General features: G+C 46.6%; 1 protein-coding gene across 4 annotated transcripts in view; it reads left to right on the forward strand.

The window, feature by feature from the left end:
* ELP1 (elongator acetyltransferase complex subunit 1) overlaps positions 1 to 23,657 on the forward strand; it is a 291,962-nt gene that overhangs the window by 189,001 nt on the left and 79,304 nt on the right. For all 4 annotated transcript variants that reach the window (XM_063920051.1, XM_063920050.1, XM_063920054.1 and 1 more), the window contains 4 exons: positions 7,306 to 7,379; positions 7,955 to 8,033; positions 8,118 to 8,197; positions 8,616 to 8,753. In XM_063920051.1, coding sequence (XP_063776121.1) covers positions 7,306 to 7,379; positions 7,955 to 8,033; positions 8,118 to 8,197; positions 8,616 to 8,753 — 371 coding nt within the window. The remainder of the gene's footprint in view (positions 1 to 7,305; positions 7,380 to 7,954; positions 8,034 to 8,117; positions 8,198 to 8,615; positions 8,754 to 23,657) is intronic.

A 23,657-nucleotide genomic window follows, 5' to 3' on the forward strand; every position in this document is an offset into this window, starting at 1 on the left:
GTCACCCCCACTGTGTTCTGTCACCCCCACCGTGTTCTGTCACTGTGTCACCCCCCCCCCGTGTTCTGTCACCGTGTCACACATCCGTGTTCTGTCACTGTCACCCCCACCGTGTTCTGTCACTGTGTCACACCCCCCGTGTTCTGTCACTGTTACCCCCCTCCCCGTGTTCTGTCACTGTCACCCCCCCCCCCCCCCGTGTTCTGTCACCGTGTCACCCCCACCATGTTCTGTCACTGTCACCCCCCCCTCCCCGTGTTCTTTCACTGTGTCACACCCCCCGTGTTCTGTCACTGTGTCACACATCCGTGTTCTGTCACTGTCACCCCCCCTCCCCGTGTTCTGTCACTGTGTCACCCCCACCGTTTTCTGTCACTGTGTCACACACCCGTGTTCTGTCACTGTCACCCCCCCCCCTCCCCGTGTTCTGTCACCGTGTCACCCCCACCGTGTCACACACCCGTGTTCTGTCACTGTCACCCCCCCTCCCCGTGTTCTGTCACTGTGTCACACCTCCCATGTTCTGTCACTGTGTCACACCCCCCGTGTTCTGTCACCCCCACGTGTTCTGTCACCGTGTCACCCCCACCGTGTTCTGTCACTGTGTCACTGCACAATAATTATCCTAAATAAAATGTTAATGTGTAAAAAGGCTCTCTACCTGCCGTAATGTGTGTAAAAGGGGCTCTACCTGGTGTAATGTGTGTAAGTGGCGCTGTGTGGCGCAATTTGAATAATGGAGACTATTGTGCAGCCTAATAGGAATCTGTATTATTTTTTGCCCACACCCCTTCCACATGAAGCCACGTCCCTATATTTTTGGCAAGTGGGGCGAGCTGCTATTTTGTATGTGGCCCTCGGATACTGACAGGAAATGTCAAGTGGCCCCTCAGCTGAAATAATTGCCCACCCCTGTCCTAGAGGATGCTGGGGACTCCGTAAGGACCATGGGGAATAGACGGGCTCTGCAGGAGATAGGGCACTTTAAGAAAGACTTTGGATTCTGGGTGTGCACTGGCTCCTCCCTCTATGCCCCTCCTCCAGACCTCAGTTTTAGACTGTGCCCAGAGGAGAATGGGTGCACTGCAGGGAGCTCTCCTGAGTTTCCTGCTTAGAAAGCATTTTTGTTTGGATTTTTTTCTCTTTTTCAGGGAGCACTGCTGGCAACAGGCTCCCTGCATCGAGGGACTGAGGAGAGAGGAGCAGACCTACTTAAATGATAGGCTCTGCTTCCTCGGCTACTGGACACCATTAGCTCCAGAGGGAGTGAACACAGGTTCGTCCTGCGCGTTCACCCCCAGAGCCGCGCCGCCGTTCTCCTCACAGAGCCAGAAGAAACGAAGCCAGAAGACGTCTAAGGCGGCAGACGCCTTTGGTGCTTCACAGAGGTAACGCACAGCACTTGCAGCTGTGCGTCATTGCTCCCATACACCTCACACACTCCGGTCACTGTATGGGTGCAGGGCGCAGGGGGGGGCGCCCTGGGCAGCAATAAACACCTCTCCTATGGCAAAAGTCTTTATGCATGTACAGGTGGGCACTGTACATGTATATAAAAGAGCCCCCGCCATTTTTTTGTAAGTTTGAGCGGGACAGAAGCCTGCCGCCGAGGGGGCGGGGCTTCTCCCTCAGCACTCACCAGCGCCATTTTCTCTCCACAGCACCGCTGAGAGGCAGCTCCCCGGACTCTCCCCTGCTTGGCATATAGTGTAATGGGGTTTTAAAGTAGAGGGGGGGCACATTATTGGCGTTTACACATTAAGCAGCGCTACTGGGTAAACATTCTGTGTGTTTCTCCTGGGTCATTTAGCGCTGGGGTGTGTGCTGGCATACTCTCTCTCTGTCTCTCCAAGGGGCCTCAGGGGGAACCTGTCTTCAGAAAAGAGATTCCCTGTGTGTGTGAAGTGTGTCGGTACGTGTGTGTCGACATGTTTGACGAGGAAGGCTCACCTAAGGAGGAGGGGGAGTGCATGATTGTCAGGTCGCCGTCGGCAATGCCGACACCGGACTGGGTGGATATGTGGAATGTCTTGAATGCAAATGTAAATTTACTGCATAAACGGTTAGACAAGGCTGAAGCTAGGGATCAGTCAGGTGGTCAGACCATGCCGGTCCCTGTGGCACCAGGACCTTCGGGGTCTCAAAAACGCACCATATCCCAAATCACTGACACAGATACCGACACAGATACTGACTCTAGTGTCAAATATGAGGATGCAAAATTGCAACCAAAGGTGGCAAAAGGCATTCGTTACATGATTATTGCCATTAAAGAGGTTTTGCATATCACTGAGGAACCCCCTGTCCCTGACACGAGGGTACACATGTATAAAGGGAAAAAGCCTGAGGTGACTTTTCTGTCCTCATTTGAGCTAAGCGACTTGTGCGAAAAGTCTTGGGAATCTCCAGATAGGAGACTACAAGTTCCCAAAAGGATTCTTATGGCGTATCCCTTTCCACAAAAGGACAGGATACGATGGGACTCTTCGCCTAAGGTAGACAAGGCGCTGACACGCTTATCCAAGAAGGTGGCACTGCCTTCTCAGGATACAGCTTCCCTCAAGGATCCTGCTGATCGTAAGCAGGAGGTTACCATGAAGCACATTTACACACATTCCGGTACTATCGTTAGACCGGCTATGGCATCGGCCTGGGTACGTAGTGCTGTCGCAGCATGGACAGATTCCTTATCTACGGAACTTGACACCCTAGATAAGGATACCATTCTAATGACCCTAGAGCATATCAAAGATGCTGCTTTATATATGAGGGATGCTCAAAGAGACATTTGTTTACTAAGCTCCAGAATAAATGCTATGTCTATTTCTGCTAGGCGACTCTTGTGGACCCGACAGTGGACGGGGGATGCCGACTCAAAGCGGCATATGGACTCGTTGCCTTACAAGGGGGAGGAGTTGTTTGTAGAAAGGCCTCTCGGACCTTGTCTCTACTGCTACGGCCGGTAAATCGAATTTCTTACCTTATGTCCCCCCGCAGCATACTAAAAAGGCACCTCATTATCAAATGCAGTCCTTTCGTTCCAATAAAAGCAAGAAGGTACGGGGATCGTCCTTCCTTGCCAGAGGAAAATGCAAGGGAAAAAAGCTGCATGCAGCTAGTTCCCAGGAGCAGAAGTCCTCCCCTACATCTGCAAAGTCCACCGCATGACGCTGGGGCTTCCCGGGGGGAGTCAGCTCAAGTGGGGGCGCGTCTTCGCTTTTTCAGCCAGGTCTGGGTTCACTCACAGGTGGATCCCTGGGCTATAGAGATTGTTTCTCAGGGATACAGGCTGGAATTTGAAGACGTGCCTCCTCGCCGGTTTTTCCAATCGGCTCTGCCAGCTTCCCCGTCAGAGAGGGAGTTAGTGTTGTCTGCAATTCAAAAATTGTATCTTCAACAGGTGATAGTCAAAGTTCCTCTTCTCCAGCAAGGAAAGGGGTATTACTCAACCCTGTTTGTGGTCCCGAAAACGGACGGTTCGGTCAGGCCCATTTTGAATCTAAAATCCCTGAACTTGTACTTGAAAAAGTTAAAGTTCAAGATGGAATCGCTCAGAGCGGTCATCGCCAGCTTGGAGGGGGGGGGGGGGATTGGATGGTGTCCCTGGACATAAAGGATGCATACCTTCATGTTCCGATTTTCCCTCCTCACCAGGCGTTCCTGAGATTTGCAGTACTGGACTGTCATTACCAATTTCAGACGTTGCCGTTTGGGCTTTCCACAGCCCCGAGAATTTTCACCAAGGTAATGGCGGAAATGATGGTGCTCCTGCGCAAGCAGGGGGTCACAATTATCCCATACTTGGACGATCTCCTCATAAAGGCGAGATCTCGGGAGAAGTTGCTGGACAGCGTGTCTCTGTCGGTGAGAATGTTGCAAAGGCACGGCTGGATTCTCAATATACCGAAGTCCCAGCTAGTTCCTACAACGCGTCTGACCTTTCTGGGCCTGATTCTAGACACAGACCAGAAAAAGGTTTTTCTTCCGATGGAAAAGGCTCAGGAGCTCATAGTCCTGGTCAGGAACCTATTAAAGCTCAAAAAGGTTTCAGTGCATCACTGCATGCGTGTCCTGGGGAAGATAGTGGCATCGTACGAGGCCATCCCCTTCGGAAGATTCCATGCGAGGACCTTTCAATGGGATCTACTGGACAAATGGTCCGGGTCCCATTTACAAATGCATCAAAGGATCACCCTGTCTTCCAGAGCCAGAGTATCTCTCCTGTGGTGGCTGCACAGTGCTCACCTCCTAGAAGGCCGCAGGTTCGGCATTCAGGACTGGATCCTGGTGACCACGGACACAAGCCTCCGAGGTTGGGGAGCAGTCACACTGGGAAGAAATTTCCAAGGTCTCTGGTCAAATCTAGAGACTTGTCTCCACATCAACGTCCTTGAGTTGAGGGCCATATACAACGCCCTACGCCAAGCGGAGGCATTGCTTCAGAACAAACCGGTTCTGATTCAGTCGGACAATGTCACAGCAGTGGCTCATGTAAACCGCCAAGGCGGCACAAGGAGCAGAGTGGCTATGGCAGAAACGACCAGGATTCTTCGCTGGGCGGAAGGCCATGTAAGCGCCCTAGCAGCAGTATTCATCCCGGGGGTGGACAACTGGGAAGCGGACTTCCTCAGCAGACACGACCTGCATCCGGGAGAGTGGGGACTTCATCCAGAAGTCTTCGCACAGATCGTGGGTCGGTGAGGACTGCCTCAGATAGACATGATGGCGTCCCGTCTCAACAAAATGCTAAAGCGGTATTGCGCCAGGTCAAGAGACCCTCAGGCGGTAGCGGTGGAAGCTCTAGTGACACCTTGGGTGTTCAGGTCGGTCTATGTGTTCCCTCCTCTACATCTCATACCCAAGGTGTTGAGAATAATAAGACTAAGCAGAGTCAGAACAATCCTCATTGTTCTAGATTGGCCACGAAGGACTTGGTATCCGGATCTTCAAGAGTTGCTCACAGAAGATCCGTGGCCTCTTCCTCTAAGACAGGACTTGTTGCAACAAGGGCCCTGTCTGTTCCAAGACTTACCGCGGCTGCGTTTGACGGCATGGCGGTTGAACGCCGGATCCTAGCGGAAAAAGGTATTCCGGAGGAGGTCATCCCTACGCTAATAAAGGCTAGGAAGGACGTGACATTGAAACATTATCACCGTATTTGGCGAAAATATGTTTCTTGGTGTGAGGCCAGGGCTGCTCCTACGGAGGAGTTCCATTTGGGTCGTCTGCTTCACTTCCTGCAAACAGGAGTGAAATTGGGCCAAAAATTAGGGTCCATAAAGGTCCAAATTTCGGCCTTGTCCATTTTCTTTCAAAAAGAATTGGCTTCTCTTCCTGAAGTACAGATATTCGTGAAGGGGGTGCTGCATATTTAGCCTCCTTTTGTACCTCCGGTGGCGCCGTGGGATCTTAATGTGGTATTAAGTTTCCTCAGGTCACCTTGGTTTGAACCACTCCAAACAGTGGAGTTGAAATATCTCACTTGGAAAGTGGTCATGTTGTTAGCCTTGGCTTCGGCAAGGCGTGTTACGGAATTGGCAGCTTTATCACATAAAAGCCCCTACCTGGTTTTTCACGTGGATAGAGCAGAGTTGAGGACGCGGCCTCAGTTTCGGCCAAAAGTGGTCTCATCTTTTCATATGAACCAGCCTATTGTCGTGCCTGTGGCTACACGGGACTTGGAGGATTCCGAGTCCCTGGATGTGGTCAGGGCTTTGAAGATTTATGTGACCAGAACAGCTAGGATTAGGAAGACTGAAGCTCTGTTTGTTCGGTATGCAGCCAACAAAGTTGGCGCTCCTGCTTCAAAGCAGACTATTGCTCGCTGGATCTGTAACACGATTCAGCAGGCGCATTCTACGGCAGGATTGCCATTGCCTAAATCGGTTAGGGCCCATTCCACTAGGAAGGTGGGCTCTTCTTGGGCGGCTGCCCGAGGGGTCTCGGCACTACAACTATGCCGAGCTGCTACTTGGTCGGGGTCAAACACCTTTGCAAAGTTCTATAAGTTTCATACCCTGGCTGAGGAGGACCTCCTGTTTGCTCAATCGGTGCTGCAGAGTCATCCGCACTCTCCCGCCCGTTTGGGAGCTTTGGTATAATCCCCATGGTCCTTACAGAGTCCCCAGCATCCTCTAGGACGTTAGAGAAAATAAGATTTTACTTACCGGTAAATCTATTTCTCGTAGTCCGTAGAGGATGCTGGGCACCCGTCCCAAGTGCGGACTTCTTCTGCAAGACTTGTATATAGTTATTGCTTACATAAGGGTTATGTTATAGTTTCATCGTTTTGAACCGTGACTATGTTGTTGTTCATGCTGTTAACTGGGTAGTTTATCACAGGTTATACGGTATGATTGGTGTGGCTGGTATGAATCTTGCCCTTGGATTAACTAAAATCCTTTCCTCGTACTGTCCGTCTCCTCTGGGCACAGTTTCCCTAACTGAGGTCTGGAGGAGGGGCATAGAGGGAGGAGCCAGTGCACACCCAGAATCCAAAGTCTTTCTTAAAGTGCCCTATCTCCTGCGGAGCCCGTCTATTCCCCATGGTCCTTACGGAGTCCCCAACATCCTCTACGGACTACGAGAAATAGATATACCGGTAAGTAAAATCTTATTTTTACACTGCAATTTAGATTCCGTTTGAACACACCCCACCCAAATCTAACTCTCTCTGCACATGTTATATCTGCCTCCCCTGCAGTGCACATGGTTTTGTCCATTCGCTAACAAATTTGCTGCTGCGATCAGGTCTGAATTAGGCCCTACGTTTTCTAGTATACCCGTGTTTACAGCATGTTGAATTTAAACAGTCCAGTAATAGAGCATATGTGTTTTCACATTTTATTTATGTTTCAGGTACTTAAAAGTGTACTTGTCATTAAATATGTATAATTGCTGCCTAGTAGCAGGAAATGCATATATTACTTTATGTATTAGAATTGCCTATTGTCCCGTAGGCTGTGCTCCTTGTGGCTGTATCGTTCTTCTAGCCAAACCGTGATATTTGTAATGTCCCCAGGCAGCCATGAGTCGCCACCTGCATAATTTGCATTCAAATGACTTTAGTAACATCACCACTGAATCTCTTTAGAAAGAGTTGGGTGGCGAGAATGTAAGTGGTGGGTATGAACATTATGTAACGGCCCAGCAATTAAGTTTGCAAACATAGCTTTACCAATGAAAACTCTTAAACAGTATACAGTAAACTGTATTGTATTTGATATTGGGTAGAAAGTGAAATCTTTGTCTTGTTACAGCATATATTTCTTATGCTCTAATACAATTATGAACATGTTTTAACAGATGCCACGGGGCAACTTAGAAACTATTCACCACAGAGCTCTTGTCCTTGCACAAATACGCAAGTGGCTGGATAGGTAAGTTATATAAACTTCTACACATACATAATAGACAAGTATTCTGCAGCTTCTGCTTCACCACTTGTTGATCGGATTGCAATGTGTTCCTTTATGGAACAGTTACAACGTGAGTTATGTGATACAAATTGTTACGTGCTATGCTGTAACTACAAACTAAACGGAGGCCCAACAAAAAGGTCAAATGGTTCCTTCCTTTGGTAATAAGTTATTGTAAGATGCATTTCTTTATAGACTGAAGGGGAAAACAGTGGTCCATGGGGATGAGGGTTATACACAAAAACTAATCTGTTCACTTGATAGTCTTCAGTGTAATACATGTACATTTTTATTTTCAATCATTTTTATAGAGTTTACTGATGTGCTGCATGTCTCTGGGCCTATGTACCAAGCAGTACCCTGTCCCTCCCTGCACTACATTACACTTCTCACTGATGTTAGCAGTGGTTTGTTGTGCTAGTTGCCAATGCCAAGGAGTTTTTCTGTGGGTAAATTGTGGAAAGGGTGGGAGACTTTGGATAGCTTACAAATGTATAATACTGTACTAAAACTATATTTACATATATTTTTAACAGTCTGCGCTTTAAAGAAGCTTTTGAATGTATGCGAAAGCTGCGAATCAACCTGAATTTAATTTATGACCACAATCCAAAGGTAAGCCTTTTTATATTTGGAATAAATATGAGTCTTTTATAAGCACAATAAACGACACTCAACTTCTCTAATACTCTGTTGCAGTCATTTCTGGACAACGTGGACTTATTTATAACGCAAATTTGCTCTGTAAATTATGTAAACTTGTTTCTGACTGAACTAAAGTAAGTATATTCTATGTTACATAGGTTTTGCTTTTTCTTGCCAGGACATGGTTTGTTTTTCATAAAGATCACACAGTCGGTTAGCATTTAATCAATGCACCTATTTTGGCTATCCTTTGGGCACCTACGCAGAAGCTATTTTTCTCCATTGCGCTCACTGCAGCTAATACCTGTGATAATTGAGTTCCTTGATAAGAACGCACCAGAAATAAAACTTTCTGCCTTTCATGTGTACCCTGTGTTTTTAGTGTGCACTGAGGTGCTATTACTACACAAATCAATAATTCCTTTGGTGAAAGCCATTTAAGACTTGCACTAAATCATAAATGGATGTTTTAAAACTAGTTTCTAAGAGGCCTTGGTTAACTTTCTAATTTCTCATTCAGTCCTATTGCTAATGGCTTACCTTCATTTTTAGAGAGGAAGATGTAACAAGTACTATGTACCCCATTTATACGGACTCTGTTACGCAATCCACACAGAAGGCCACGGCTAAAAAAGTTGATGTCATTTGTGATGTCATGAGAGCAGCAATGGAAAAGTTGAATCCTCAAAAGTATGTATGTTAAGATTTTCATTTATCTTTAATAAGGTGATCTACCCCATCTGCGCTTACTTACTATATTGTTATTACAGGTCTTATAACAATATTTGTGTATCTGACAAGTGTAAAATCCAAAATTATTTAATGGTTTTTCTGCAGCGGTGTACACTGGGGTTCCACAGGGAATAACATCGGGATGTAGAGTTGGATCTTGATCCGAGGCACCAACAGGCTAAAAGCTTTGACTGTTCCCGAGATGCACAGCACCGCCTCCTCTATAACCTATGCCTCCGTCCACAGGAGCTCAGTTTGTAAGTTGGTGCCTGCAAGTGCAGGCAGCTAACAAGGAGGGCTGCGCTAGACAGCCCTGAAAAGAGCTTTATTAGAAGAAAGAAGACTTCAAGGGCCGCAGCACAGGCACTTAAAAGTGCTATATGTCAGTTTGAAATATCGTGCTGCGGCTCCCTCACCTCCCCCAGCGGCGCTGTATACTCCCGCTTCCTGGTTGCCGGGTACTTACAGCAGAGGGCTCCGGTTTCTCTTCAGGCACACACACACCTGCCGCCGCTCTCCTGGTTCGCGTGGCCGCATTACAGGGAGGAGGTAAGAGGGTCCCCCAGGCGGTACCTGCTGAAAACCGCAATCCGCAGTACCCGGTGGTGAAGTCCAGCAAGGGGATAAGGCTCTGACCTGTAGCCCCTCCCCCAGCCACAGGCGCCATATACTGCAAATGTTCCCGCCCTGGAGCTGCATCTCTCTGTCTCCCTCACTCCCTGTCAGCGTTTGGGCACCATTACACACATGCTGAGCTGATTCTGGGACTGCTGGGCAATGTCTCCTCTGCAAAACCGCCTGCATCATCAGCACTGTGCATTTACAGGACACTTAAGTATTCTACATGTCATTTAGACAGTGTTAGTTAAGAACAAGTGCATTACTACAGGGATATTTAGTACAAGTACCCTGTGATATACATCCACTCTTTACTGTGCATTGTTACATCTATATACCTATATAGCTTTACTTAGTGGTACAGTTTGTGCTTAGCATTGCCAGTGCAGTTTTATTGTTGGTAATAATTTCTGCATTGTTTATGTGACTGAATGTGTGCCAATAGCTGCTGTGTGATCTCTTTTTCGTGTATCCCACACATATTGCTATCCCTATATACTGTACCCTGAGGGGGGCTAAGTGAGTCAGGGTCCTCATAAATATAGTGTTTCACAGGATATACTACTTTGGTATTTTTCTCTGTGTTTTCCAGTCACCACATATCTCTTAAATCCTCTGTTTGTGTTCTGCTTTGCAGTCGCACTATACAGGGGTTTTTTGTCAGGTAATTTGTCTGCTTACATTGTACTGTTACACCCTAAGGCAGTGATTTTCATACTTTGTTTTACGCGCGGCACACCGAACAATATTTTAAAATTCCCAAGGCACACCGTCAGTTCCCCACAGAAAAAAAAACACACACATTGGCCCTCACAGTAAAAAAAAACACACACATACTTTGGCCTACATAGAAAAAACAATCACATTGCTCCCCACATAAATCATGTTGCTCCCTACATAAATCCTATTGCTCCCCACATAAATCAATCACATTTCTGCCCACATAAATCCTATTGTTCCCCAAAGGAGAAAAATAACAAATATTAGCCCCTTCCTGTCAGCTTTTCTCCTCCCTGTACCTCAGTGGCGGGGGTTGTTCATAGTGGAGTGCTGCGAGTACTGAGCAGCGGGCGGTCGTGCAGGTGTGGATGTGGGTGGGCAAGGAAAGCTGTGTATGGAGGCAGGAACTGGAAGATGTGTATGCAGGCGGGTGGGCTGGCTGGGTGGTGAGACGCGGCGGCCGTGACCTATGATATCACACCGTCGCGTCTTCAAGGCATAGGTCACACCTGGAGCACAACTGATCCTCTAAGAAGAGTACGGGCCAGCAGTTTACTCTGAAGGTGCAAGAAGCTGCTCTGGCTCCGTGGCACACTAGTGTGCCACGGCACACTGGTTGAAAAAGCCTGCCCTAAGATTACGCTTACATATAATGTCTGCTAAACAGGGTGGTCGATCTATGGCTGATCCTGCACCATGCAGTGCTGACGCCACGGATTACTCGGAGGAAGACATTTCAGCTGAGGGTTCAGGTACTGGGGGTTCTATACCCCCTGGTCAGTCTTCAGCAATGGGGGCAAATCAAGACCCACCTTGGGCTGCTTTCTCTAATTTACTGACTACGCTAGTAACTAGATTTGCGCCCCCTATGGGACCTCCTGTGCCAATACAGCCACATATTGTCCCTGAAGTAAATCCGCCATGGGCAGATACTCTGTCTTCTCAATTACAGCAATTAAATCAGTCTTTGGCTAAGCAAAATCCTTACTCTCGCCCGTCTAAGACCAAGGGGTCATCTAAACGGCCATTACTTCCTCACAATCCACACATGTTTCGGATACATCATCCGATAAAGATGGCGCTTACACTGACCCTTCAGACACTGATGCAGATGCTTCTGATGGGGAATCTCTGACACAAGTGGATGTTCCTGTCCTCTTAGAGGCTATCAGGCTGATTCTTCAAATCGATGATGACGAAGAGCCTCCAGCTACCTCTAAGAAACCTGATAAGTTTAAACGTCAGAAGGTTACTAAATTAGTTTCTCTGACGTCCTAGTGGATGCTGGGAACTCCGTAAGGACCATGGGGAATAGCGGCTCCGCAGGAGACTGGGCACAAAAGTAAAGCTTTAGGACTACCTGGTGTGCACTGGCTCCTCCCCCTATGACCCTCCTCCAAGCCTCAGTTAGATTTTTGTGCCCGGCCGAGAAGGGTGCATTCTAGGAGGCTCTCCTGAGTTTCTTAGTAAAAGTTTAGTTTTAGGTTTTTTATTTTCAGTGAGACCTGCTGGCAACAGGCTCACTGCATCGAGGGACTAAGGGGAGAAGAAGCGAACCTGCCTGCTTGCAGCCAGCTTGGGCTTCTTGGCTACTGGACACCATTAGCTCCAGAGGGACCGAACACAGGCCCAGCCTCGGAGTCCGGTCCCAGAGCCGCGCCGCCGGCCCCCTTACAGAGCCAGAAGCAAGAAGAGGTCCGGAAAATCGGCGGCAGAAGACATCAGTCTTCACCAAGGTAGCGCACAGCACTGCAGCTGTGCGCCATTGCTCCTCAGGCACACTTCACACTCCGGTCACTGAGGGTGCAGGGCGCTGGGGGGGGGCGCCCTGAGCAGCAATAGAAACACCTTGGCTGGCGAAAATACATCACATATAACCCCCAGGGCTATATGGATGTATTTTAACCCCTGCCAGAATACAGCAAAAAGCGGGAGAAAAGTCCGCCGAGAAGGGGGCGGAGCCTATCTCCTCAGCACACGGGCGCCATTTTCCCTCACAGCTCCGCTGGAAGGACGTCTCCCTGACTCTCCTCTGCAGTCCTGCACTACAGAAAAGGGTAAAACAAGAGAGGGGGGCACTAATTAGGCGCAGTATAAATAAAACAGCAGCTATAAGGGGAAAAACACTTCTATAAGGTTATCCCTGTATATATATAGCGCTCTGGTGTGTGCTGGCATACTCTCCCTCTGTCTCCCCAAAGGGCTAGTGGGGTCCTGTCCTCTATCAGAGCATTCCCTGTGTGTGTGCTGTGTGTCGGTACGATTGTGTCGACATGTATGAGGAGGAAAATGGTGTGGAGGCGGAGCAATTGTCTGTAATGGAGATGTCTGACAATGCTAAATTCCCTTGTCGTATAAACAACCCTTTATGAAGCTAAGAACACTGTACGCTGTTTACTTAAGAAGTACCGTAATGGTACGCTAGTTGCGTAACGATCGCTCAGCCGTAGGCGAGACGCTCAAGCGTCACGTTCGCTCACGGCCCAGCGATCACAGGACACGTTATTGGCTATGACTAGAGTAATGATTCGCTATGGCGTAGCGGACGCTCGAGACCACGAGGAGATCACCAGCGGCGCAGACGCTCACAACGCTATACCTTTATGTCTAAACCTTATACCAATGAAATACACGGAATACCTTAATGTGAATACAGGGTGTAAGTGCAACCTTGTGTAACCTGACTAACTACAAAGCTGCTTGAGCGTCACCGACGCTCAAGTGAACACTTAACACTATAGGAAATACACAGATACTGGTTTAGGGTCCAAAGCCTATTAACTGTATTATATCTAGTATACTTGTAAAAAGGGGATAACAGTACAAATGATACACTACAATATAACAAAGACTTCCTAACCAAAATACAATACTATCTAATACAATACAATACTAGTCTAGGGGAGATACGAGAGAAAGAGAAGGGAAAGAGAGAGAGAGAGACGGAGAGAGATGAGAGAAATTGGCTCACAGAAAGACAATGATAACGGAGAGAAACTTACGCACAAGGGTAAACGATCGCATGCGCCTGGACATCCAGCACCCGATTTTCAGCAATGAGAACCGTTGAAGAGTGAGAGCTGGATGTGGTCGGCCTGCCTATTTATGCCCCACACACAATGCAATCTCATAGTCCCTACAATCCCATTGTCTATTGGATGAAGGAATTCGACCCTGTATCACAACAAAAGGTCATAGGTTGATTCATACAGGTGGGCTGTGACGATTTCAAACAGCTCAGGTGGGTGGGGAACTAGGTTTCCCGCCGCATACCTGAGTATGAGTAAATAGTAGAAATGGACATAAACTTCTTATGTCCATAACTATTCGCACGAGCGATTAATACGCTCCAAACCAACACCGGAATATTGCTAATTAAATACTCTTCCGATGGGTACCAAACACTGCTGTATGATTCCTGTTAGACCCTTCGTACGATACAAAGAGGGATTCCTTAGCTCAGGGACCTTCTATATTAACCAAACTTTCAGAAACTATCAAAGGGACCATGATCTATAAACTACATTAATTGTGAAAATATGTAACGAATGAGTCGCACGCTACGACTACATAAACTCTACCGTAAATACGCATACCGCGCCTGCGAGTGCACGCTATTGCGGGTATGCGCCTTCACGGGAGAGCGTACGCATGCGCAGCACGGACCAGTGTGCGGTGCAAATATGGCAACGTGCATAGAGACATTTTTCTGACTTTGACAGTCCACCCTTTGGCAGTCAATAATAACTGCCACAAAACATTTAAGGAGAAAAATGCAAGTCAGGGGTTAATTGATTTCCATGGTTGGGTAAGGGAGGAGAGAGGAGAAGGTGTGAGGAGGGTATGACCTAGTGAGATAGCAGAAGCATGTGTGTATGAATCCATGTTTGGGGGGTCATGTATCATCGTGCCGTACGTGTTGTAAATCAAGCTTCGAGGTATTGCGAAGTATACATTTGAATTCCTTCTTATCCTGTGGTACAGGTCTGTGGATGGGCTGTCAAACTTTACCGAGCTCTTTTCGGATTTTGAACAAAATGGGGAGCACATTTTAGTTGATGATACATGAATGGGGGAGGTATGTGGTTGCTGATATCTGTGCCTGTATTCCCTATCGTCTATGTGTGTCATTACCTGAGGGTTGTAGAGATGAAGATAAAGAACACTTATGGAAAATGCAATGATATTCTATGTCAGGGAAATGTACATCTGTCGTCGAAGTTGTGTTCGGTATCTGTTGAGAGTCGTCTTCTTTGCGCTGTATTGCTCCTTGGGTGTGAGCAATAAGCTTTGTCAATGCCATCAGATGTACAGAAAATGTTGGGCTAGCGTGAGTTTAAAAATACTAGGGAAACTGGGGATCCATGGCAAAGTTCATCAAGTGTCCATATTTAAAGTTGTCAAATCTTCTTCTTTGGTCAATCCGTTGTCTGTATACATCTCGTCTCGTCAGCTTCCTCGTCCAAGGGGGTCTTTGTATCTTGGAGAAAAGCAGAAAAACAGGTGAAAGAAACGGACCGTATAATCGCATTTTCATCACATTCTGGTTTCTATCATTGGGTCATAAATCAAATCCAGGTTAATTACGGTTTCCTCACTCCTCAAGCTCATCACTTTTGTACTTTGTTTGCACCTCATTAAAGCCTGCCCGCATCTAAATATCAATCCAATCGATATAACGACACCCAAGATACATAGTAGAAACTTTCCAACATCCATTATGACTCCTTGAGCCCAGTCCCCCAAACCGGAGAACCAATTTCGCGGGTTCAACCATGACACCCAACCAGTCAGCTCATTACCTACAGCAGCAAGGGTGAGATTGTGTTTTCGACGAAATTCCCACTTCAATTGGAGAATATCGTCCATCTTTTGTTCTATGACCTCTACCGGATCCTCGGTGCTATTCGTGATATAAGTGCAACACTTTATGCCGTACTGTGTTGCCAATGTAACACAATATCCGCCTGTTACTGCTGTAAGATAATTAAGAACCATCCTATGCTGAACTAGTTCTGTTTTATAAGCTTGAAGTTCTCTTCCAGTGTATCTAAACGTGTCATCATACATTTCAGTGATATTATCTAACAAATTGGCGAGTGCGGAAATGTATCTATAATTCATCACTCCCCGAGCGGTGCGAGTGAAATCTAACGCGACCAGGACCTGAATCCCGGTGGATTCATGGATAAGATCAGAGGCCGGATGCTCTAACCTTTCTGACAGTTGTCTTTTAACTCGGTGCTCGTAATGAGTGTGAGTATAAGGAGCTTGGGCACCACGGTGTATGTCCTTCATTTTGTCATGTGTAACAGTCATCACTTCAGGCAATACTTTTCCAATATAACACAATCCTTCAGAGTTTGGGGCAAGCCACTTGTACGCCTTTCTCCCGCATATGAAATATGCATCATCGGGGAGAACATATGGGACGGAGAAGGACATGACCATGTTACAAACCTTCCAGGTGAAATCTCCTGACCCTAATTCTTCCATCTGCCTAATGCACGTATCAGTTTGTACGATATGTGCACAGTATCCTGGTGATACCTCTCCAACTCTAGTAATCCTATTTCCTAAGGTATATCGATACCGGAAAGATTTTCCTCTACTGGCTATGTGGCGTACCAGCTCTGTATCTGTAGGCATTCTATCTGCTCTGTGTGAAAAGGTCATGGTATGGTTGCTCCATGACACTTCCCAATTTCCCGGTTTTCTGGGATTGGAGATGTTGAAACATAAGAGGGACCTATCCACATGGTATTGGTGGAGCTTCAAACTAGGAGGGCTGGAGATATTAAACCTCCGGTCCACCGGTCTCCCACCATTTAGCTCAAGTACCTCCCCTAACGTTAAAGGAAATGGTACTAGCCCTGATTTGCTATGACCCTGAGGTACTTGAGAGCATACCCAACAATCTGTTTGGTTTAACACATTACCCACTAAAGAGTGATAGTCACTCAATGGATGCCGGTCTATATGGATATTAAAACTGGGTTGGCATTTCTTTATGCATCCATCTTCAACCAGATTATCACAGAGCCTACAGATACAATTTTCTTCAGCTAACAATCCATCACAATTTCTTCTATCGGATCGTTTTCTGATACTCGCCTTTGCTTGTTGGTTTGGTTGATCTTGGAAAACTACGCCTCCATCATCATAGTCGGAACCCATTCCAGAACCTCTCTCGACCTCTATGGTACTCTCGCCGGAACAGACTGCTCTGGTCAACATCATGGTTAACATCAAAATCTGGATCACAGTCTCTTGGGGCAAGTCCATCTTTGAGGAGGAAATAGAGAAGAATGAGAAGGGGGAAAAAAGAAATTTCAAGGAAGAGGGGATGGGAAGTGGAGAAAAACAATAAAAGGGAGAAGGGAGTCGACAACTGCTTTCGGTCTTCAAGGCTCAGGTGCCGCCTCAGTCCTCCTGGAACAGACATTCCAGTGATACAACCTCTACCGTCTGTTCCTTATCACGGGACTTCTCTGGATCAGCAACCTTTTTGCAGTGGGATGAATGGACCCAAGTCTCTCTCTCAGCCACCTTCAATGCTGTGGTGCTAGTCAATAAGACCTGGTATGGACCTTCCCATCTATCAATAAGACAACCTGAGCGTAGAAAATTTCGTATCATTACATAATCCCCAGGTTCAATGTCATGACAATTACTATCTGGTAAATCAGGAATCACCAACTTCAGATTATCATTTTGATTCCTCAACTGTTTACTCATGTTAATTAAGTATTTTACAGTTACTTCATTGTTACATTTCAAATCATCCTGAGGGTTAATCATGACATGCGGTTGTCGACCAAACAAGATTTCAAAAGGAGACAGATTAAGAGGGGACCTGGGAGTGGTTCTGATGCTATACAAAACAATGGGTAAAGCTTCTGGCCACGTCAATCCTGTCTCTGCCATTACTTTACTCAATTTATTTTTAATAGTGCTGTTCACTCTTTCGACCTTCGCGCTCGCCTGTGGACGGTACGGAGTGTGCAGCTTGCTATCAATTCCCATCAACTTACACATTCCTTGAAAGACATCACCTGTAAAATGGGTACCCCTATCACTTTCAATGATTCTAGGGATACCATATCTACATACAAATTCCTGCACAATTTTCTTAGCTGTAAACATAGCGGTATTTGTAGCTGCTGGGAAAGCTTCGACCCAATTCGAGAAAACATCTATACAAACAAGTACATATTTCAAATTTCGACATGGGGGTAATTGAATGAAGTCAATTTGTATTACCTGGAAAGGGCCGCCGGCAGGTGGGATATGGGATGGTTCTGTAGGTATTGCTTTTCCAATATTCTTTCTCAGACAGGTAAGGCATGACATTGCTCTTTTACTCGCATGAGAGGAGAATCCTGGGGCGCACCAGTATGCTCTTACCAATTTGCACATCCCCTCCTTGCCTAGATGAGTCAGCCCGTGAGCTGCTTCAGCCAGACATGGAAGGTATGCCCTGGGGGCCACTGGTTTACCATGTCCATCCGTCCAGAGCCCTGAGGACTCCTGGCCATATCCCTTTGCCTTCCAGACTGCTCTTTCCTGTGTGGAACACAAATTCTGCATCTCACACAACTTTTGTGTGTTGATGGTATTAAATACCATCAGTTGTGTGGTGTCTGTCTGTATGGGGGTAGCAGCTGCAAGCTTTGCGGCTTCGTCTGCTCGGCTGTTACCAAGGGATATTGGGTCTTGGCTATATGTATGTGCTTTACATTTGATAACAGCCACTCTGTCGGGTTCCTGTATCGCTGTTAGAAGCCTTTTTATGTGAGCTGCATGCGCTATCGGTGTACCAGCCGCCGTCATGAAATTTCTGAGCCGCCATAGGGCTCCGAAATCATGGACTACCCCGAAGGCGTATCTAGAATCGGTGTAGATATTGGCTGACTTACCCTTAGCCAATTCACATGCTCTGGTTAGGGCGACCAGTTCAGCAACCTGGGCTGAGTGAGGTGGGCCTAGCGGTTCCGCTTCTATGGTGTCTTGGTCATCTACGACTGCGTATCCAGTACACAAGTCTCCCGAGTCTGACTGTCTATGACAACTACCGTCCGTGTAGAACGTGAGTTCTGCATCTTCCAGTGGGTTGTCACTGATGTCAGGCCTTGCGGTAAAATTTTGGGTCAAATATTCCATACAATCATGTGTATCCCCCTTTGCATTAAATCCTCCTTCCCCATCACTCTCACCTTCCACCCTTTGTGTCTGACCAGGCACACCTGGGAGAAATGTTGCAGGATTTAATGCACTGCATCTCCTTATGGTGATGTTTACTGGGGCCATTAATGCCAATTCCCATCTTGTAAACCTTGCTGATGAGACGTGTCTGGTTTGGGCAGAATTCAATAAGGCAGATACCGCATGCGGTGTATGGATTGTGAGGTTGTGGCCTAGCACGACATCTTCGCTTTTTGTCACTAGCAATGCTATCGCCGCAACGCTACGCAAGCATGTGGGGAGGGATCGCGCTACCGTGTCTAGCTGGGCGCTGTAGTATGCAATTGGCCTGCTGGCGTCACCGTGTTTTTGGGTTAGTACACCTGCTGCGCACCCAGCACTTTCTGTTCCGTATAGTTCAAAGGGTTTCCCATAGTCTGGCATACCTAGTGCTGGTGCCTGCGTTAGGCACTGTTTGAGTCTCTCAAATGCTGTTTCGGATTCGTCTGTATGCGAAATCCGATCAGGTTTGTTTGAAGAGACCATTTCCTGCAAAGGTAACGCCAATATGGAAAACCCTGGGATCCAATTACGGCAATACCCACACATTCCTAAAAACGTCCTGATCTGTTGCTGGGTTTGTGGCAGTGTCATGTCTCTAATGGCTTGGATTCTATCAGCGGTCAGGTGTCTCAGTCCTTGTGTTAGACAGTGTCCCAAATATTTTACCTTAGTTTGGCATAATTGTAACTTGTCTTTGGAAACCTTGTGACCTGTGTCTGAAAGATGAAACAGGAGCTGTTTCGTATCCTTCAGAGATGCTTCCAGTGAATCTGAACACAGTAATAAATCGTCCACATACTGTATCAATACTGATCCACTGTCTGGTTGGAAAGACTGTAAACAATCATGCAAAGCCTGAGAAAATATACTTGGACTATCTATGAAACCTTGGGGTAACCGAGTCCACGTGTATTGGACTCCTCTGTATGTGAATGCAAACAAATATTGGCTGTCAGGGTGCAGAGGTACCGAAAAGAAAGCGGAGCAGAGGTCAATAACAGTGAAAAATTTGGCAGTGGGAGGAATTTGCATTAGGATGACAGCTGGATTAGGCACTACGGGGAACTGACTCTCAACTATTTTGTTAATCCCCCTTAGATCCTGCACTAGCCTGTAACCCCTCCCCCCACTCTTTTTAACAGGGAAGATGGGACTATTGGCTGTGCTGGACGTTCTTACCAGAATGCCCTGTTGCAGCAAGCGTTCTATTACTGGGAAAACTCCTAACTCCACCTCTGGCTTCAGAGGATACTGTGGGATTTTTGGAGCTATCCTACCATCTTTTACTTGTACAACTACTGGAGCTACGTTTGCCATTAATCCAGTGTCCTGTCCATCTTTTGTCCAAAGTGACTCTAGTATCTGAGATGTCATCTCTTCTACTTGGGATGGGTTCCTATTTGTCATAATGGAATGTGACATTAATTTTGATGGGGAGTCTAACATGTCTCGTACCTCCTGAGCGTGATTCTCAGGAATGTCCAAGAATACACCTTCAGGAGTACAATAAATGACGCAACCCATTTTACATAGTAGGTCTCTCCCCAGGAGATTAGTTGGTGCCGATGCAGCCAGCAAAAAGGAATGCTTGGTATGCAAAGGCCCTATTGTAATCTCGGCTGGTTTGCTAACAGGGTAGTGCTGGACTACTCCTGTTACTCCCATGGCTGGAATTGTCCTACCAGTGGTTCTCATGCCCACTGTCGAATTTATCACTGACTTGGCCGCCCCTGTGTCTACAAGAAAGTTTAAAGTTTTACCAGCTACATTGATTGCAATCTCTGGTTCGCTTCCAAGACTGGCAATCAATTTAACTGGCTGCAGATTACAGGTGTGGCCACACCCCTATTGGGTATGCTGACCTCCCTGAATCCCATTGGCAGCAACTACTTGTGGGGGAGTTAGCTGGGAACTACCAGAGGCCTGCCAGTCTCTGTTCGGGGGATATCTTTTTGTTTCCCCTGTATGTGGCTCAAAACTCCGCCTCTGTGGACCCTGCTCCCAATGTCGTGTGTTGTGTTGTTGTCTAGGGGGTTGAAAAGATCTTTGTACATTCTTTGTTCTACATTCTCGTGCAAAGTGTCCCGGTCTGTTACAAGAAAAACATGTTATTACACTTGCCTTACCCACAGGATTCGGTGGTACATACGCAGGCTGCCTTGTGGTCAGCGCCTGTATACTTACGGACATCAACTTATCACTTTGCGACTCCCTGTGTCTAGTGATGTTTTTGTCGTGATCAACAGCAGCCTCTCTCAAGGTGGACACTGACAGACCTCGCCAACATGGTTGTGTGGTCTGTACCCTAGCTTTTAATGTTTCTTTCAAACCATCCATCAGTACAGATACTGCTACTTCTCGATGGTTTGGGTTGGTCTTAATGTCTTCTATACCAGTGTATTTTGCCATTTCTGATAGTGCCCGGTGGAAATATTCTGCTGCCGTTTCGGACTCCTTTTGCTTAATGGAAAATATTTTATTCCATTTAACAACGGCTGGGAAATACTCCTTTAGCTGTAAATTTATCCTTTTTACATTATCCTGGTCGTACACATCTGTAAGCGGTACATCTTTATCTAGTCCACAATCAGCCAAGAATTTAACTGAGTCGACATTGGAAGGTAAGCAAGCTCTTAGCACTATCTGCCAATCCTTATTATTGGGCTCTAAAGTGTTTCCTAGATCCCTGATGTATTTTTGGCTTGCCACTAAATCTTTTCTGGGGTCTGGGAATTCAGACACTATGGTCCTCAATTCCATTCTAGTGAACGGGCAATACATGGCAATGTTCCTGACGGGTGTGGCTCCTGATGCATCTGTTTTCCCATTGGGAACTACTATCACCTTTACAGGAGCAATTCTAACAGCCTCATTCTGCGTAGATTCTACAACTTGTGGTACAATTGTTTCAGTGTAGTGCATGGTGCCGTACTTACCCGTTGACACGACCTCACCTATCCCTCCGCTAGGGGCCTTAACTAATCTCGTGGGTGGTGCAGTTCCTACTGTGGTTTCTGATATGGTGGCCGCTAGAGAGAGCGCTGAAATTGTTGCCGAATCTTCTTCTTGATCACACTCCTGAGGAAGGTTCAAAACAGGGTACATCTTGCACGGGTTAATACTTGCATGAGTTATTTGGTTGACATCATTAACATTTACAGGGTTACTAAGAGTTTGTGTTTTACAACCCAGTGCGTTTCTCTCCGTAATCAACTTCTCTCCTGCAATGTATGGTGGAGGTGGAGCTGTGGCTATCAGCTTCCTGACTGCCCCAGATCCCGCCGCCAGAGCCAAACCTCTCTGTATCTCACCTTCCTGGTGCCATAACTGTAAGTAATCATGATGCTGAATTCGTCTCTTTGATGATTTTACGAGACATATCCTCCTCCTTAAATTTTGTAACACGTCTGGACTGAAGCTACCTATTCTTGGGAATTTGTCCCTGTCTTGTACAGTCATTCTCTCCCATTCATCACATAAAGATTCTGTGTGACTTCCGTATTTTTCACACATTACATATCGTGCCGACCCAACTGGTCGGTTCACAGAATCAACCTGAACCAGGGTTGATCGCCCCCTACCTGAGCAACTGGCCCCCATAGTCTGCAGGTGTTGCTTAGTCCTCCTTGGATTTCTGTATCAAGGTTTTCAGCAAGCCTTTACAGACAACCAAATTACTCCACAGTAGGCCGGCGGTGGCGGTTTACCGAGTACCCCACTCACTCGCCCACCTCGACCAATACGACCTGATCACACCGATATGGTGCTGGCGTACTCGATACAGGGCCCCTATGGAACCTTCAGTTTACTGGAACATATGAGGGTTACCCGCAGGACACTTACTCTTTCCAGTAAAGGTGGGGTTGTTAGATAGTTCCTGAGTGACCAGCGAACTTCCCTTCCAAAAATAAAAAATTACACAAATCACGTCAGAATGTACAGATAGCGTTTGTGACCACTTTTCTCTAATGGTATTAGGTCAGATTACTAACTACTGCACACAATTACGTGTGGTCCAATCGTTCAGTACACAAGCACTACTTGTCATGTACTGAAAGATCAATGGAATCGATGTTTCCGGCCGCGATTCCTTCAGCAAGAGCTTATGGCCTATATGGGTTCTGCACCAACACCCCAGGCGTTGTGCCACTGGACTTTTATAGCGGACCTCTTAGTACCTTACGACCTCCTGGTCTTGTTACCTTCTGTTAATGACCTCCTGGTCTGTTACCTTATGGTCCGCTATACTCTAATGCTCAAATATTATTTAACCAGGGATGCCTCCCTAGCCACCGTATATGTCACTTACACGTGTGTCCCTTGACGAGTACCCGACTTTCCTTTTGGTTCCACCTTAAAGTTATATAAACTTTTGTATACAAAACCACACTCACTCAACACATGTACACTTTTGTTTCTATATCTATTTCTGCGCAGAAATTGTCTTCAGTCCAACAGTGTTACTAATTAGGAGCAGGATCTGTTAAACTAAATTTCAGATTTTCCAAAAATAGATTTGCGTTATTTACCGCTGTGCGTTACTTATCGCCTTTGCGCTAATTATCGCTTTGCGCTAATTCAACTTTTCGTGACTTGAGCTACGTGGGCGTAACCAGACGCTACGTTGCGTAATGTACGCTGCGTGCGTCTGCCGTTTGGATTGCGTACGCAAGTCTTTTGTTAGGGACACGTGTACGCAAAACAAAGATCCACCGTAACACAATTTCTACCTTTATCAATGTAGGTGATCCCTGATCATCTACCGCACACCACACTGACTGTCTTATCTCCCAGACAAGCCGTGTGTTGGTCTATACTTTAACTATTACCTCTACTATGAAATAACAGCAAATCTCTTTTTGCACTTTCTAATCAACTATAAAACTTGGCAAACAGGAATAGTGATATACGAAATTTGAAAAAGAAATGCAGATAAATGTATGCGTGCGTGTATACGCAAGACAGAAGAGAAATAAAACAGTTTTAAAAGACACAAGCGTTTTGTTCTTACTTCCGGTTCCCGGATTCCTTCAGCACTCTTTATCTAAGCGAAGCAGACGCTTATCCCGTCAGCACTGCGAGACAACCTCCCACCCTTTGCTGGGGGGATAATGTCTGCTGATCTACCTAGTGCAGATATGAGAAGGATAGGACGAGTCCCCAATTGACAATGCTAAATTCCCTTGTCGTATAAACAACCCTTTATGAAGCTAAGAACACTGTACGCTGTTTACTTAAGAAGTACCGTAATGGTACGCTAGTTGCGTAACGATCGCT

This window comes from Pseudophryne corroboree, chromosome 1, assembly GCF_028390025.1.
Source record: "Pseudophryne corroboree isolate aPseCor3 chromosome 1, aPseCor3.hap2, whole genome shotgun sequence".
Taxonomy (NCBI): Eukaryota; Metazoa; Chordata; class Amphibia; order Anura; family Myobatrachidae; genus Pseudophryne; species Pseudophryne corroboree.